This window comes from Balaenoptera musculus, chromosome 14, assembly GCF_009873245.2.
Source record: "Balaenoptera musculus isolate JJ_BM4_2016_0621 chromosome 14, mBalMus1.pri.v3, whole genome shotgun sequence".
NCBI lineage: Eukaryota > Metazoa > Chordata > Mammalia > Artiodactyla > Balaenopteridae > Balaenoptera > Balaenoptera musculus.
This window is the reverse complement of record NC_045798.1, coordinates 52,198,732-52,216,120: the sequence shown is the minus strand read 5'-3', so window position 1 is coordinate 52,216,120 and position 17,389 is coordinate 52,198,732. Positions and strand designations below refer to the sequence as shown.

At 42.0% G+C, this 17,389-nt stretch overlaps 1 protein-coding gene across 2 annotated transcripts in view; it reads left to right on the top strand.

Moving 5' to 3' along the window:
• The window catches only part of TPGS2 (tubulin polyglutamylase complex subunit 2), a 56,168-nt gene that overhangs the window by 969 nt on the left and 37,810 nt on the right, over window positions 1-17,389 (top strand). For both annotated transcript variants that reach the window (XM_036822923.1, XM_036822922.1), the window contains exon 2: window positions 15,771-15,850. In XM_036822923.1, the coding sequence (XP_036678818.1) occupies window positions 15,771-15,850 (80 nt within the window). The remainder of the gene's footprint in view (window positions 1-15,770; window positions 15,851-17,389) is intronic.

The window sequence follows — 17,389 nt, the reverse complement described above, 5'->3', positions numbered from 1 at the left end:
AGAAATACGTCCCACAGGAGATGACGCTAAATTTTGAAAGACAAATGGGAGTTAACCAGATAACTAAGGAGAAAGGCAATCTAAGCAGGCCGAAGAGTATACTTCAGTGCCTTCCTATCGCATTCGTAATAAAATCCAAATTCTGTACCATGGCCCACAAGTCTGCTATAATTTGCCCTCATCTGTCTTTCTGACTTTATTTTCACTCTGGCTTTGCTGCAGTAGCCTCCTTGTACCATGAGCACACTAAGCTTATTCCCACTTAAAGGCTTTTGCGATTTACTAGACCTTGCATCTGGAATTCTCTTCCTGTCATTGTCTCTCTCTGACTTCATTCAGATCTCTGATTAAATATCACGAGCTCAGAGAAGCCTTTCCTGAATATAGTCTTAATAACACCCTTCCCTATTACTCTGTTCCCTTATCCCACTTTTTTTTTTATCCTCACGGCTTTGTCACTACTTGAAATTATATATTTTACTTGAAATTATATATTTATTTGGTTGGTTTTTTTGTCTGTCTTTTTTCTGTAGTAGAAGTTCATGAGAATAGGAACTTCGTATTGCTCTTCCCTCTATTCCCCAGTGCCTAAGACAGTAAATGAGGCATGAAACATCATGATGTGTTTGGGAGAAGTGATAGATTTTAGAAATGAAATTATAGAGTAGGGCAAGGAGAGATCTAATCATCAAGACCACCCATATTCTATCTCCTCATTCTTATCGAAATTTCTGCCCTGTTCCTTCTTGTACTCCTGGACTTAGGCAGGTCTTGCTATTCCACAGGCATGCTTCATTCGTATCTTTATAAGTCTAGGAAGTTTTCTCTAAATAAGAAGTTATTTTCTTTTGATAAATGTTTAATCTACTCAAGTCAAGCCAACTAAATTTCCCTTAAGCTGTCAGTTCAATTTAAAGACCTAAATAGTTAAGTGACTGTAAACATTTTAAATTTCATTTATGCACTTAATATATTCTATCTATTATGCATTTCAGATGTTTGGCAAACTGGTAATAGCTACAAGTCAAAAACTATGTAAGGAATTAACCGACTCTGTTAATTAAACTTATAGGAAATCTAGCCTCCTGTAAACAGTCTATTTATAAACTTAATCAAAACCTAATAATTTCAAGTTAATAATCACAAGTCGAAAATCATTTGCAGACATACCTCAGAAATATTGGGGGTTTGGTTCCAGACCACTGCAATAAAGTGAATATCCTAATAAAGCGAGCCACACAAATTTTTGGTTTCCCAGTGCATATAAAAGTTATGATTACACTATACTGTAGTCTGTTAAGTGTGCAATAGCATTGTGTCTAAAAAAAATGTACATACCTTAATTAAAAAAAACTTTATTGCTAAAAAATGCTAAATATCATCTGACAATGCAGGGTTGCCACAAACCTTCAATTTGTAAAAAATGCAGTACCTGAGAAAAACAATAAAGCAAAGCGCAGTAAAATGAGTATGCCTGTATATTATTTTTTCACGTTTGTTTTTTGTTTGAAAAGATAATATATTAAGGGGATTTTTTTAAAACAAGGCAGCTGAAGTCAGTGGTGGGTGTATGGTAAACAACCTCCCTAAAAGATATGAAATAACTCCACAATTGCATTTTTATCCAAAACCAAACTCTCAGCATTGCTTAAAGACAGAGAATACCAACTGTGCAGAATGGCTGAATAAAAAGAGAAAAAGCAACAAATCACAGGGCCAGACCCTAATTGTTCCTGCCGCACTTCCTCACTGCTAGAAGGCTCTGTGACAAGCAGACAGACCCATGAAGAGGCTAGTTGGAACAATCAACAGAAACTAGAAACTAGCGTCACTAACCTAGACATCTTTTTAAACAACACACTAATGCAAAATGAAGGAGAGAAAAATAAAACCCATAGAGAACTAATGCTGAAATCAGGAAATAAAATGTCAAACAGACAACTGAGGAAAACTCTTACCAAAAAACAACTGTGAAGCAGAAGAAAATGGTAAGTCTAAACTCCAAACAAAATTAAAATACATGAACAAGTATAGAAAATTCAATGAAAGAAAGTGTGAACCAAGGATATAATATCTAGCCAAACTGTCTTTAAAATAAAAGAACTTAGGGATTTCTACACCCATGAACCCTTCCTGAGGAATCTGCTGGAGGATAGATTGCATCAAATCAAATATAGCTTGGGAAACCTTCAGCAAAAAGACTGATGCTGAGCATCATTTTCATACAGACACATACACATGAACATACATAAATACATACATATAAGACTAAAAGGTGGGAGGAGAGTGGAAGAATGATGTACCAGTTGTTATCTATTATGACAAATTAAAAGGGCATTTGAAAGGGTATAAGTACAATGTAACTGGTGGGCAGATTTCTTAGATGACCTCCAATGCCACCTACCTGTGTATAATACTTTACTCTTGAAAATGGGCAGGACCTGTGAAGATGATGAATGTCATTCTATGGCTTAGGTTACATTATATGACAAAGGCAAAGATTTTTTGGTGTATGTAATTGAAGTACCTAATCAGTTGACTTTGACTTAAAAGCGATATTATCCTAGGTAGGCCTGACCTAATCAGGTGAGCATTCTAAAAGAGGGTATAGAAGTCAGACAGATTTCCTCCTGGCTTTGAAAAACTAAGCTGCCATGTTGTGAGAGATCCTAGGAGAGGGCCAATAGCAAGGAACTGCGAGTGGCTTCTAGGAGCTGAGAGCAACCTCCTAGCTCATGGTCATCAAGAGAACAGGATCCTCAGTCCTACCACTGCTAAGTGTGGTAATTTGTTATGCAGCATAGAAAACTAGTACATATTTTATTACCTGGAAGTGGGTGCTGCTGTAACATATACCTATATGGAAGTGTCTTTGGAACTGGGAAGTGGGTGGAGGCTGGAGGAACTTCCAGGAACTTGATAAAGTCTAAATCACCATGAAAAGACTGTAATAGAAATCTGGACTATAACAATATGGAGAATACTGCTGGTGAGGACTCAGAAGGAAATAGCATAATGGCAGAAATAAATCCTACCTTATTAGTAGTTACATTTAATGTAAATAAACTAGACACTCCCATGAGAAGGCAGAAATTGACATAAGATTTTAGAAAAACAAAAACATGATTCAAATATACCCAGTCTACAAGAGACACATTTTGTATTTAAAGACACAAATAGGTTAAAAGTGAAAAGATGGGGGAAAAATATACCATGCAAATAGAACCCAAAGTAGAGCTTGAGTGGCTATACTAATATCAGGCAAAATAATCTTTAAAACAAAGTTCATTATTAGAAACAAAGGAGGACAGTTCATAATGATAATAGGTGTCAGTGCTCAGAAAGACAAAACAATTATAATCTATGTGCACCTACAAAGGCCCAAAATACATGAAGCAAAAACTGACAGGCTTGAAAGGAGAAGTAGACAATTCAACAATAATAGTTTGAGACTTAAACGCCCTACTTATAACAATGGATAAAACACCTAAGCAGAAAGTCAACAAGGAAATAGTAAACTTAAGCAATACTGTAAAACAACTATACCTAACAGACTTCCATAGAACACTTTACCCGAAAAGAGTAGAATAAAAATTCTTCTCAAGTACACATGGAGTAACCTCAAGAATAAACCATATGTTTGACAAGCTGAAATAAATTTTAAAGGATTGATATCATACAAAGTGTGTTCTCTGATGATAGAACACACCCAAACTGTGGGATAGAGTGAACACATAAAAACAGAAATCAAACTTCCTCAACCTGATAAAGGGCATCTATGAAAAATCCTCGGCTAACATTATACTCAATGGTGAAAAACTGTATGATTTCCCATTAAAATCAGGAATAAGACAAATATTCATGGGATCCCCAGCACCACACCAGGTTTGACAGTTCACTAGGAGGATCACAGGACTTGGGAGACAGTCATGTTGTGATTTATTACAACAGAAGCAAAGGGAAAGGTGCATGTGGGGAAATCAAGGAAACCAGATGTAAGTTTTCAAGAATCCTCTCTCAGTGAAATCACATGGGACACAGTTGTTCCAGCAACGTGTGACAACACATCTGGAATGTTGTCTACTAGGGAAGCTTATTTGAGCCCAGAAGTCCAGACCTTTTATTGGAAATCCATCATTCAGACATCCTCTACCTAGTATGTACCAAATTTGAGACTCCCGGCGGAAAGCTTGTGTTCAGCATAAACCATATTGTAACAACAGGTAGGTACAATGAGCCATTCTTTTTTTTTTTTAAATAAAGTGAGCCATTCTTACCAGGCAATGGTGGGAACCCTCCTGAAATCCAAGTTCCCAGATGGCAGCCAAGAACCAACCTTCCAAGCAGGCCTTTCTAAATATTGCAGTCTCAGGCATGCTGTGTTCACTCTTTTTTGCACAATAAGAACTCCCCTCTTCCAACTTCTATTCAGCATTTTACCGGAGATTCTAGTTAGAACGATTAGACAAGAAAACGAAAGACATACAATTTGGAAAGAAAGAAATAAAGAGCTATTTGCAGATAACATGCTCTTGTATATTAAAAAAGTCCTAAGAAATCCACCAAAAAAAGGGAAGAAACCCTACACATTAGTAATGAACAATCCAAAAATAAAACTACAGAAACAATTCAATTTACAATTGGGTCAAAACAGTAAAATACTTAGTAAGAAGTTAAATTAACAGAATTAAGGAGTAAACGAGCACATTAACAGAAGTGCATGACTTGTACACTGAAAACTACAACACATTATGTAAAGAAATTAAAGAACACCTAAATAAATTGGAAGACATCTCATGTTTATGGTTTGGAAGTCTTTACACTGTTAGAATCCCATACTCCCCAAATTGATGTAAATCTACAATCCCTATGAAAATGTCAGCTGCCTCTTTTGCAGAAATTGACAAATAACCCAGTACTAAAATTAATATGGAAATGAAGGACACCCAGAATAGCCAAAACAACCTTGGAAAAGAGGAACAAAAGTTAGAGGACTTAAACTTCACTATTTGAAAATTTACTACACTTGGGATAATGAAAATGTTCTGCAGATGAATAGTGATAATAGTTGCACAACAATGTGAGTGTACATAACTGTACACTTCAAAATAGTTAATATGGCAAATTTTATGTATATTTTACTATGATAAAAAAATTTACTCCAAAGCTACAATAGTCTTCACTGTGGCACTGGCATAAAGATAGAAATGTAGATCAATGGAATAGGATTGAGACTCCAAAATTAAACTAACACATTTATGGTCCACTGATTTTCAACAAGGATGTCTGTACAACTCTGTGGGGGAAAAACAATCTTTTCAACAAATTGTTTTGTGACAACTGGATAGCCACATGCAAAAGAATGAAGTTGGACTCCTACCTCAATTCAAATACAAAAATTAACTCAAAATGGATCTTAGATATAAATGTAAGTGCTAAAACATAGGCCTTGGATTCGTTTTTAATGACTTTGGATTAAGCAATAGATTCTTAGATCTGACACCAAAAGTACAAGAAACAAACCAAAAAAAATAGATAAATTGGACTTCATCAAAATAAAAGATGTTTGTGCTTTTAAGGATACCATCAAGAAAGTGAAAAGACATCCACAGAAAAGGAGAGACTTTTTGCAAATCACATATACAATGAGGGACTTTTGGGTGGACTCTATAAAGAACTCATACAACTCAACAAAAAAAAGTCAAATAACCCAATTTAAAAGGATCTGAATAGATAAACATTTGTCCAAAGAAGATATACAAAAGCCAATAAGAACATGTAGAGATGGTCATCATTGATCATTAGGGAAATTCAAATCAAAACCATAGTGAAGGGCTTCCCTGGTGGCGCAGTGGTTGAGAATCTGCCTGCCAATGCATGGGACACGGGTTCGAGCCCTGGTCTGGGAAGATCCCACATGCCGCGGAGCAACTAGGCCCGTGAGCCACAACTACTGAGCCTGTGCATCTGGAGCCTGTGCTCCGCAACAAGAGAGGCCGCGATAGTGAGGCCCGCGCACCGCGATGAAGAGTGGCCCCCACTTTCCGCAACTAGAGAAAGCCCTTGCACAGAAACGAAGACCCAACACAGCCATAAATAAATAAATAAATAAAATTTTAAAAAAAACCATAGTGAAATACCACTTCACACCCACTAGGATGCCCATAATCAGAAAGACTGACCTAAGTGTTGGAAAGGAAGTAGAGAAACTGGGACACACATACACCACTGGTGGGAATGTAAAATGGTACTGTCACTTTGGAAAACAGTTTGGCACTTCCTCAAAAAGTTAAACATAGTTACCATATGACCCAGCAATTCCACTTCTGGTTATATACCCAAGAGAAATGAAAACATTTACATGCAAAAATATGTACACAAATGTTCTTAGAAGCATTATTTGTAATAAAGTAGAAACAGTCCAAATGTCCATCAGCTGATGAATGGGTCTAAAAACCGTGGTATATCTATACAATAGAAAATGTTGGCAATAGTAAGGAGTAAAGTACTGATACATGCTACAATATGGATGAACCTTGAAAACTAAATGAAAGAAGAGTTACGAAGCTCATGTGTTGCGTGATTTCATTTATATGATCTATAGTAGGCAAATCTATAGAGACTTAAAGTAAATTAGTGATTGCCAGAGGATGCTGGGAGTGGGAAATGGTACAAGGTTACTTTTTCAGGAAAGGATGCGTAACTCTGTGAATATACTAAAAACCACTGAATTATATACTTTAAAAGGGTGAACTTTATGGTATGTGAGTTATATCTCAATAAGGCTTTTTTTTTTAAATAAAAAGGAATCCTAAAAACAGCCCTCCAAGATTTCCTGCACCAGGACTATGAAACTGATGAGATATAACACCTGTGATTTGTTGTGTTAAATGGCAAAAGAGAGATTATCCAGGTGAGCCTAATCTAATCACATGAGCCCTTTACAACATGCTGTTAACAGAAGGGGGAGTCAAAGAGATTTGAAACATGAAAGATTTGTTATGCTGTTGCTGCCTTGACGGTAGATGGGAACACATGGTAAAGAATACAGCTGAGAGTGGCCCCAGGTGACAGCAAGCAAGGAATGGAAACTTCATTGCTACAACCACAAGGAGTTGAATGCTGCCTGTAACAGGAATGGAAGATGACCTGGAGCACCAGATGAAAACAGAACAGCTGACACCTGAGCAGTCAGTGCACCTGGCTTATGGATTTCAGCCTCAGCAGAGAATCCAGTCATGCTGTGCCAGACTTCTGAGCTACACAACTGTGACCTGGGTGTTGTGTAAAGCTGCTAATTTGTGGTAATTTATCATACATCAGTAGAAAATGATACATTCCCCCAAATATTTTAAAGAAAAGAACGAATGGTACCCATCTCAAAAAGAAATATAAGTGTAAATATAATACATGTAATTATAAAATATTAAGATAAAGCTGAGACCAGACATATCCCTCATAGCAACAAATATGAATGGGCTTAAGTCACCTAGTAATAGAAAAAGATTTTAAACCTAGCTTACAAAACCCAACTTTTTGCTGTTTCCCAAAACAACTAAAGCAAACTAATTCAGAAATATTAAACATGAAGAGATGGATACATGTTTTGGGGTCCCACAACTGTCCACAAGTTCAGTGATTCACTAGAAGGACTTACAGGATGCAGACAGGACTCCCAGCTATAGTTTATTATATCAGTCAGCTGGTGCCTGGGAATCTGACCTTTGACATATCAGGTGGCATCTAGAGGAAGCTGTGTATAGGCTTCTGCAGTTTTCCCTGCTGTGAGTGGTCACATAGAATACACTCCTATGCTGCAATATGTGTGCAGTGTTTCTGCCCAGGGAAGCCTGCCTAAGACTCAAATTCCAGAGATTTTATTGGGGCCTGGTCAGGTAGGCAAAACAACCAGCCACAGCTATTGTTACCAACCCTTTGAGTTAGGCCCCAACAAGGGTCCTTCTGCCCAGTATCCTTAGAGCCAATAGAACGAGACCAAGTTTGGTTCAGAAGCAAAGGAAAGTTTTATTCTTTGGTCAAAAAATGGAAAGGTGCCAGCTCACACTCTAGAGTCCAGCTCTCCCTCATGGGCTGTGGGTGGGGCTGCTTTATAGGGTTCTAGTCAGTGGGGAGGGAAGGGGGTGGAGTTCTCACATGGCAGCACAGCTGTGCTGTTTGCGCTGCAGATCGCAGTGCCAGGCGCAGCCTCTGTGCACACGGCCTGCTGAGGCCATCTTGAGTTGAGGTGTTGTGCACAGAGGTGCACACAGTCCATTGAGGTGTCTGCACAGCCATTTTGCACCAGGAGCTCTGGTCTGAGGTGCTGGGTGCGAGGCCTCTGCACACAGTACCCTATGAACAAGTGAAACAAGATGAAGCACAAAGGAAAAAGAAAAAGCTTAGACTTTATTACCCAGATTTTATTTTTTATTTCCTGGGAATTGTTAATTCCGGCTTTGTGGGTGACAAACCCCCCCTGCTTTTTGTCCTGCTTCTCATTCTCGAGGGGCGCTGAGGGGTGCAGGTCTGTCTTCTGTAACTACTTCCTGCTGATTTGAGGCATTGTCATCACCCCAGGTGGAGGAGTGGAAGTCCCCAGCTGCCTTTAGATCTGTGTGGTTGTCCCCAGGCCTTGGCCCTGTTTGTAGCCCTGAGCAACCACCATTTGTCTAACATTTTGGAGACAAAGGACTTCAGACAATTTAAGATACATGGCCTGAGAGAACAGTGGTTACATGTCAAATGACAAGAGAATAATGGTGACATGTCAAATTTTTCCTAAAAATGAAAGTATCTCGGTCTTCGGCCTGTGGGCAAGTCTGCCCTGATGTCAAGGCTCAGTGCCAGGGCTGCGTCTCCCTGGTCATCCTTTGGTTGTTTTACAGGAGAAAAGCTTAGGGTCTTAGAGAGGATCACACGAGTGGTCGGGGGGCCATTGACCCAGGTTGTCTCTCTACAGGTTGGGGCTCGGGGGTCTCTTCCCTTGAGTGTAACATCCCCATGGAGTGATCCCTGCAACTTCAGGGCAGAGTGGGTGGTTAGGGTCACCAAGTGGATTCTTTTCCACTTAACCATGAGCTGATCTTGCAGCTGCTGTTTTTTGAGATCTTTAGGTTCACCCAGGCTCCTGGCCAGAAGGGGTGGAGGGCCAGGTCAGTGGGTGTGGGCAGCACCTGGTCACCATCTTCTGTGAGAGCTTTCATTATTTCTCCTACCTGGAGGGCATGCTTGAGTTGTTTCATTTCAAGGGGGCTAAGGTGTCCCTTCTCTTGGACTTGGGGAATGGGTCTACCGTACATGAGTTCAAATGCACTTAACTTTAATTATCCCTTGGGGTAACCACATGCAGAGCAGGCCTATCGAAAGCAACTTAATCCAGTTTTCTTGAGGGTCCTAACATAGCTTGGCTAAGGCTGATTGGACCTTGAGTTTCAAGGTCTGATTGGATCTCTGTCCTTGATGATTGGGGTCTCCAGACTGAGTGCAAGGTCCATTTTATGCCCAGGGCACTCATTACCTCCTTCGTCACTTGAGACACCAATGCTGTACCATTATTGCTTTGCAGGGATCTTGGGAGCCCAAACCTGGCAATTATATCTTTTAGTAATGCCTTAGCCACTTCAGCTGCCATTTCAGTTCTAGCAGGGAATGCTTCTATCCACTCAGAAATTGTGTCTACTAGCACCAAGAGATACCTGAAATTGCCCAGTACTCTCGGCATGACGGTGAAATCAATCTGCTAGTCTTCTCCAGGATATGTCCCTCTGGTCTGAATGGGCCTTGTCTGGGGGCCTCTGGAGGGTCTTGTTTTGGGGGTTGTTCATTGTGCAGATGGGGCATGTCTCATCTATCTGACTGATTATACTTTTCATGCCAGGAGTTACCATGAGCTCAACTAACCAATTATATAGGGCTTCCCTCCTGTAGTGAGTCTTTTGATGAGCCTCTCTGATGGCTTGACAAGCTACAGTTTGGGAAAAGAAGTATTGACCATGTTCATTAGCTAGCCACCCATGGCCTCCTAGATCTCTGTTGAAGCCCAATTTTCAGTCTTTGTCTAATTTTGTAGATTTTGTACAGTCTTTGTGTAGATTGGGGAATAATTGGATGGATCTGGCCTTTGAGGTATGAGGGGTAGTTGCCAAGTTACAGGTTCTAGGGCCACCCTTGCGTCCGCTTTGTTTCCATTTATTATCTCTGTATTCCCTTTTCGTGAGGCCTACAATGAATCACTGCCACCCGTTTTGGAAGCTGTACTCCTTCTACGAGCTTCAGCATGCTTAAGCCACGTTTCACCTGTTTATTCCCTGCAGTAAGCATACCTTGTTCCTTCCAGCTAGCCCTGTATGTGGGTAGGATGACATACACATGCCCGGGAATCTGTGTAAACATTTAAGATTTTCCCTGTCCCGTGCTCTAGGGCTCAGGTGAGGGCTATCAACTCCACCTTTCGGGCGGAAGTCCCGGTGGGGGGACAGGGGTGGGTAGCTTCTCACTTCTATTACTTGGGTGTGGGAGGTTACTGCATGTCCCACCAGCCTTTTCTCCTCTCTCATAAAACTGCTCCCGTCTGTGAGCCATTCCTCTTTGGCATTTGGGAGAGGCTTACTTCCTAGGTCGGGGCAACTGGAATAGATTGTGTCTGTGGTTTCTATACGATCATGCTCCAGGGGCCCTGTTTCTGTGGGTAGCAGGGTGGCAGGATTTAGTGTGTGACAGGTTTTTGTGGTATCCACTGGGTGGTCTAAAGGCATAGCCTGAACTTGAATCAACCTTCCAGGGGATAACTATTCTGTTCCCTTAGAACTTCCTAAAACCTGAACCTGGTGTGGAGTCAAGCTGAAACGTCAGGTGCAGCCATTTTGCACTAGGAACTCTGGTCTGAAGTACCAGGTACAAGGCCTCTGCACGCAGTACCCTATTAAGGAAGTGAAACTAGACCAAGGCCAAAGGAAAAAAAAAAAGATTAGACTTTACCTTATTATTCAGATTCTATTTTTATTTCCTGGGAATTGTTAATGAGCTTTGCCCATGACACTATGGAAATTTTAGACTCCCAAAAGGATAGCAGATGTTTATTGGTTTAGCCAAAGATGGGCAAAACAGCCTTATCAATGTAGAACACATGCAAAGGCCAGATTGCCAGGCACCAGCTACAAGTGAACCCTACAAGCTGGTCCTTCTAAAGATATTAACCTCAGGTTGGCTATGTGCAGTCTACCCTACTCCACCCCCAGCCCTCCAGATGCCTCACCTTCAAGCCCTGGCTTCATGTATTCTCCTTACCCAGTTCTTTGATTTGTGTAATAAACTGTTAACTTGTTCTCTTTGAATAATCGTATGTAGTCTTAAGTTTTCTTTTCTGACTCTAAAGACCTTCAGTGTCATATTTTGGATTCCAAAACCTCTCACACTTTTTTGTCTGGCTCTGTGGCCACAATTTTTAAATCATATAAATGACCACTTCCTCTGACCTGCACACATTCACTTGTCCTGAAAGTGAACCTACAGATGCAAACTGTCTATCAGAGTTCTTAGTGGCAGACCATAGAATACATAGCTAGTTTAAGGCTAGAAGTACACTCTAGCTAGTTAAGGCAGAAAGGGCTTGATTAAGGGGCATTAGCCCATAAAATCATTGGAAGATTAAGCGGAACAGATTCTAAGCTGAGAACCAAACTGAAAAGGGGATGCTAAGTGGGGCGTACCTGCAGCTAGTGTGGTTAGGAAGCTGCAGAATTGAGAAGTTGCTGCTGCTTCTGCCACACGACAACTCTCAACCCCATGAGATCAAAATACCTTTGCAACTATGACTGTGAAAAGAGCGTCTCCCCATGTGCCCCTCTACCTCACCTGCTCATTCCCTCCTTCAAGGTTTTATGGGAGCCGGTTTCCCTGCAGAAAGCTTGGCCTCCAGAGGGTGCCTAGCTGCAGTGGAATCTGGGAAATGTAGTCTTTAGCCAGCCAGTCTCTAAAATACAGGAAAGCACACTGGAAGGAGCAGGAGTAGGTGTTAATTAAGCCAATCCGCAGGAATGTCCATGTCGTCCTTCAAGGCCCATATCAACTGTGCATAGTTTGTGACAGCAGGTCCTCATTGAGTACCTCAGAGATTATTGACTCAGCGACTGTTTTCTACTAGGCAGTCTGTTCCACTTATTTATTCCTGGGTAATAAACCACCACAAAACAGTGGTTTGAAACAGCAGTTTACTGTCTCTCCCAGTCCTGTGGGTTGACTAGGCCCAGGTGGGACTATTCTCATTTCGAGTCTCTCAAGTGTATGCAGTGAGATAGCAGATGGGGCTGGAATTATCTGATGGCTCAGCTAGGCTGGAAGTCCAAGATGGCTTCTGCACTCACATGTCTGGCCCCTCCGAGCTCCTCGCCCCTCCGAGCTCCTCAGCATGGCCTCTCTGTCCAGAAGAGTAGCTTGGATTTAGTATGTGATGGCCCAGAGCAAAAAGAGGAAACGGGCACCTGCCAGTCCTCTTGAAGTCCAAAACTTGCATGGTGTCTCTTCGCCATATCTTATTGGTCAAGGCAGTCACAGGCTAACCCCTGTTAACGTCTCGTCACAGAGGCAGAGAAATAGACTTCACCTTTCACTGGGGAGCTGGTGTGGGCAGGGAGTGAAGGAAGGAAGTGATAGCACCCAACTTTGGAGTAGGCTACCACAGAGAGTTTTCATCTGTGGCATGTCATAGTTACCTAGAGCAGACTGTGCCGTGTCTGAAGACCTGACCTTCATATCTTCATTCAGTATTTCATTTCATACTCTGCCATACAGATTATTCCAGCCAGGCAGCTCACATATGCTTGTCATTGGCCACAAAGGCAGGAGAGTAGGGATGGCTATATCTAGTCAGATACTACTTCTCATGTGGCATATTAATAAACCAAACACAACTTGTTATTGCTGTTGCTTTCTAAACATCCTCATGATGTTTTCGGTTATCTGTGGTATTATGATTTATAATAAACATATTTAGACTCCATCCCTGTTTCAGGCAGAGTTCCTAAAACCCCTCGAATTTCCTAAGTGATAGGAGAAAAGAAAGTGTCTTTTGTTATGTTAATGAGGTGACTTTTGGAAAGTCCTTGGGTAACCTAAAGATGGGGCTGGTTCCCAAGGGAACCAACCAGGATTAGAGGTCTGGAACTTTCACTCCCCCACCTGATTTCCAGGGAGGGGAGAGAGGCTGGAGGTTGAGTCATTTGCCAACGGGCCAGTTATTTAATCAAGCATGCCTATGTAAGGAAGCCTCCATAAAAAACCAAAAGGAGAGGGTGCAGAGCGCTTCCAGACTGGTTAGCCAGACACTTACTCATGTCTCTGTGCCAGGCCCCAGACTCAACGAGGACAGAAGCCCCTTTGTTCAGGACCTTGCCCTATGTACCTTATCTCCCTGTTGATCTGTAATATCCTTTATAATAAACCAGCAACCTGGTGAGTAAAGGGGTTTCCTGACTTCTCTAGCAAACTAATCAAACCCAGGGAGGGGATCACAGGAACCCCTGATTTATAGCCAGTCTGTCAGAAGCACAGGTAACACCCTGGACCTGCAATTAGCATCTGAAGTAAGGGCAGTTTTGTGGGACTGAGCTCTTAACCTGTGGGATCTGATACCTTCTCCTGGTAGATAGTGTCAGGATTGAGTTGAATTGTAGGACACCCAGCTGGTGTCTGAGAATTGCTTGGTGGTGAGGGGAAAACTTCCCCTCATGTTGGAATTAGCTACTAAGGCAACATGGTAGCAAAAGCATTAGGCTTGGTATCTGAGGCTGTGGTCAGAGATTTAGTTCTGTGAGATTATTTAATAAAGTCATGATGCCTGCTTCACACGATTGTTGAAAGAGTAAATGAGATAACTTATACCAGTTCCCAGAAATAGAGCATTATACAAATGGAATTTATTGTGCGTCTCTCTCTTCCTCATCCCCAGCACCTCCTCCTCATCAGTGCTGAAGTATTGGGTAGCGGAGTCTTTGCAGTGGGTACTTCCTAAGCAACTTGTTATATGAAAGATTTTAAAGTCAGTACGTTGACCAGTTGTCCTATCCCGGAGGTGTTCAAAGGTTGAAAATGAAATGTTCTCATCTGAAGTGTATCACAGCAGTTCTGTCTGAGCCTGTAGCCCCTCCACATAGGTCTGTTATAAACTGAAGAATGGTGTGTTTGTGTCTGTCTCAGCTTATTGATAGTGATGCTGTTGGCTAGGAATACCTGAGGCACTCACCTCGGTCTGTACTACTTGGATGAGCTCTGCAGACATTTCCCTGACTGGACCAGCCATTGTGGTTTTTATTATGATTGAAGATATACCTCAGCAACAACTGTCAGGGAACTTTGAAAAAAATTTTTTTATTACGCACAGGTCCTGGAGGATACATGGTATGCCCAGGGCCACGCAGCCAGGTAGCTGGGAGTGAGCAAGCAGAGCTGGGTCTTTGTCTTTATTAGGGTCCCAGGACTTTGTGTCTAGGGTTTTGTGGGTTCACTCTTTATTGGTGAATTTAAAACATAAGAGCAAGAATTAAGGCATGAGAAGGGAAAAGGTGGGTGACCACTCAAGTGGTCAGTTACCCAGGGCTTTCTAAAAGGGGAACTTCATGGGTGGGGGTGGCCTGGTTCCTTACCTAGTTACTTAGTTAGTAGCTGTGTCATACAGCTGGCAATTCGTTTATTCAAGATGGATGTATTTGAAATGGATGCCTCAGCAAAACTTAATGTCAGGCACTTACATTAGCTGTGTGTCCTCTTGCAACCCTAGACACTAGATTGCCCTGTGAGTATAGTCAGATGACATCCCTGTGTAACCAGCTGGTTTGTTGGCAAGGAATTCTATATTCTTCTGTCCCACTGCAGGTGGAGCGGTAGGTTACTAAGACTGATTAAAGCTAGACTCTGCATTTGCGTAGGATGACTGCTTTAAAGGGCTGTGCCAAGGGGCCTGTAGTGACTTTTGCACATGATCTTCATTTCTCAACTAGACCCATACTTGGAGTCAGAGGCTTGGCTTTGTGGCTTTACCTCTCAGGCTCAGTGTCCTTGCTGTAAAATTGAATAATGACATTTATTAGTCACTATCTTGGCTTTGGTGGAGCAGTGCCAAATAGGACCACCCTTGAAGGGACAAGACAGTGTCTTCCATCCTAACCAATCATGGGGATAGCAAGGACTCACCCCGGGTCAAATGGCTTGAAGCTCACAGTGGTTTTCTACCACAGAACCATGCTTCCCAACATATTAGGAAGAACACTGAACAGAAGGCAGAAGAAAAATTGTATATATGGTACTTTTTGCTTTTCCAAAGCACCTTCATTTCTGTTTCCTCTGCTTCGCTTATCAAGGAAAGTATTATTGTAATTCTTGTCTTACTAAATGCAAAGGGAAGTGAGCACTCATGTAAGGTTACACAACTAGTGAATGCATAAAGCAAGACTAGGATAGGTGGAGCCCAGAATTCTTAGCTGGCATATTGGACTATTGCTGCATCCCAAGATTTGAGCCTTCGGAAAACTTGAGGGAAACTTTATGATACATAGAAAGGATTGTGGCATAATTATTACCAGGAAGACTACATGGTCTTAGGTTATAGGACCAAGTGCCTTCGAGGGACTAATTGCTTTCATCACAGGGGTAATAAATGCTCCTCAGAGGGATCTGGTATTCCTAGAGCAGTCTTCAAGAGTTAGTTAACCTCTAGTGTAGAGATATGTGAGAATGGACCAACTGCAACTCTACAGACTCTGTATTTCCTCTTTCAGAATCATCCCCAGGTGTGACAGAGGTGACCATCACAGAAAAGGCACCTGCTGAACGTCATATGATTTCTTCATGGGAACAAGTAAGTGTTGCCCTGTTGAATCCTCACCTCCCAACAAAGGGAGGTCAACTCAAATGCCCCTGAGAAGGAAAGATTGGACAGGAAACCTATTCTTATCTCAGGCCACAGCCACCTTCAAGGTAGAGTTCACCTTTCTCTCTGTTGCTGCTCAGGCCATTTAACACTCCCTTCCATTCCATGCCATCTCCCCAACACAGAGCAGCTCCTCTGAGCCTGTCGTATGCAGGCAGTGGAACGTTTGAAGTTGTATATACAACAAAGCTGAAAATCCAGCGAGGAAAGGAAGAATTAAATGTTAATAAGCATGCGGAGCAGAACGTGGTTAAATGTTGCAGAGAAGTATCAATACTAACCAGATTAATAGCGAATGCTTTCCAACCCTCCTCTGAACTTCCATTCATTCATTTATTCAGTAAACGTTTTAAGCCCCTAAAATGGGCCAGGCATTGTGCTTGATGTTGAGTCCTGGAGATTCAGTGATAATCAAAAAAGAGCACAGTGTCTTACCTCTTGATCCTACTGTCTTAGGCATAGTATAAGTCATTCCAAGTATAATTACAAAGCAGATCAAGTTCTGTGAAAGAGAGGTAAAGGGAGCATTGTCAGGAGGCCTGACCTAGAGGTTGAGAAACGTTTTTCCCAAAGAAGTTATGAGAAGTTGTTAACCAGATAGGTGAGATCTGGGAAGAAGGGGCTTTTAGCCTGTGTGAAGGCTTCAAGATAGGAAAGATTACATTTTTCAAGAGCATAAAGAAGGTCCATGTAGCTAGAGCACAGGAGAACAAGGGAGAGAGGTTGACAAGGACCAGGACATGCAGGGCTTCGTAGATCATCAGGATTTTGTTCTTTATCTTGGGAGAAAAAGGGAGCCACTGAAATGTTTTAAGCAGAGAAGTCAGATTTCTGCTTTGGAAAATCCCTGTGGCTGAGTAGCAGCAAGTGGATTTGACGAGGGAGCAAGAAGTTACCTTGCCATTTAGTGAGTGCTGCTAACATGTATCAGATAAGTTATTTCATGGAACCCTCAAGATAATCCCGCAAGATAGGCATTGATATCTCTGTGTTACAGATGAAGGAGCTGAGGGTCAGAGAGGTCAAAGAATTTGTCCTGGGCCACATAGCTACCAAGTGGCAGAGCCTGAACGTGAACTCAGTTGTCTGCCTCTAAGCGCATGCGCTTTCTGCTCTGGCAGACGGCCCCTCCTATGGAGGGCAACACTGTGGCAGCCTTGCCCTAGCCAGCCAAGCAGCCCACAGGTATGTGGACATGTTCAGTCCCTGCCAAGAGCGCTCACTCTCCCAGGGCTGAGCCAGTAGCAGCTTCACTGGAATCTCAGTAACTGGTAATCAAGGTTTCTCTCCATGACCTGGGCTCAGCAGCAGCTCAACGTTTATCATGGGCTCACTCAACTCCCACTCGCATTTTCACTCACAGCGCATAAGAGGAAATGGAATTCCAGAGCAACGTCTATCTGTTAAACTCTTACTGGCTGATCAGTCCTGGTGCAGCTGTGGCTATGCCAGCCTGGCCTGTTGACA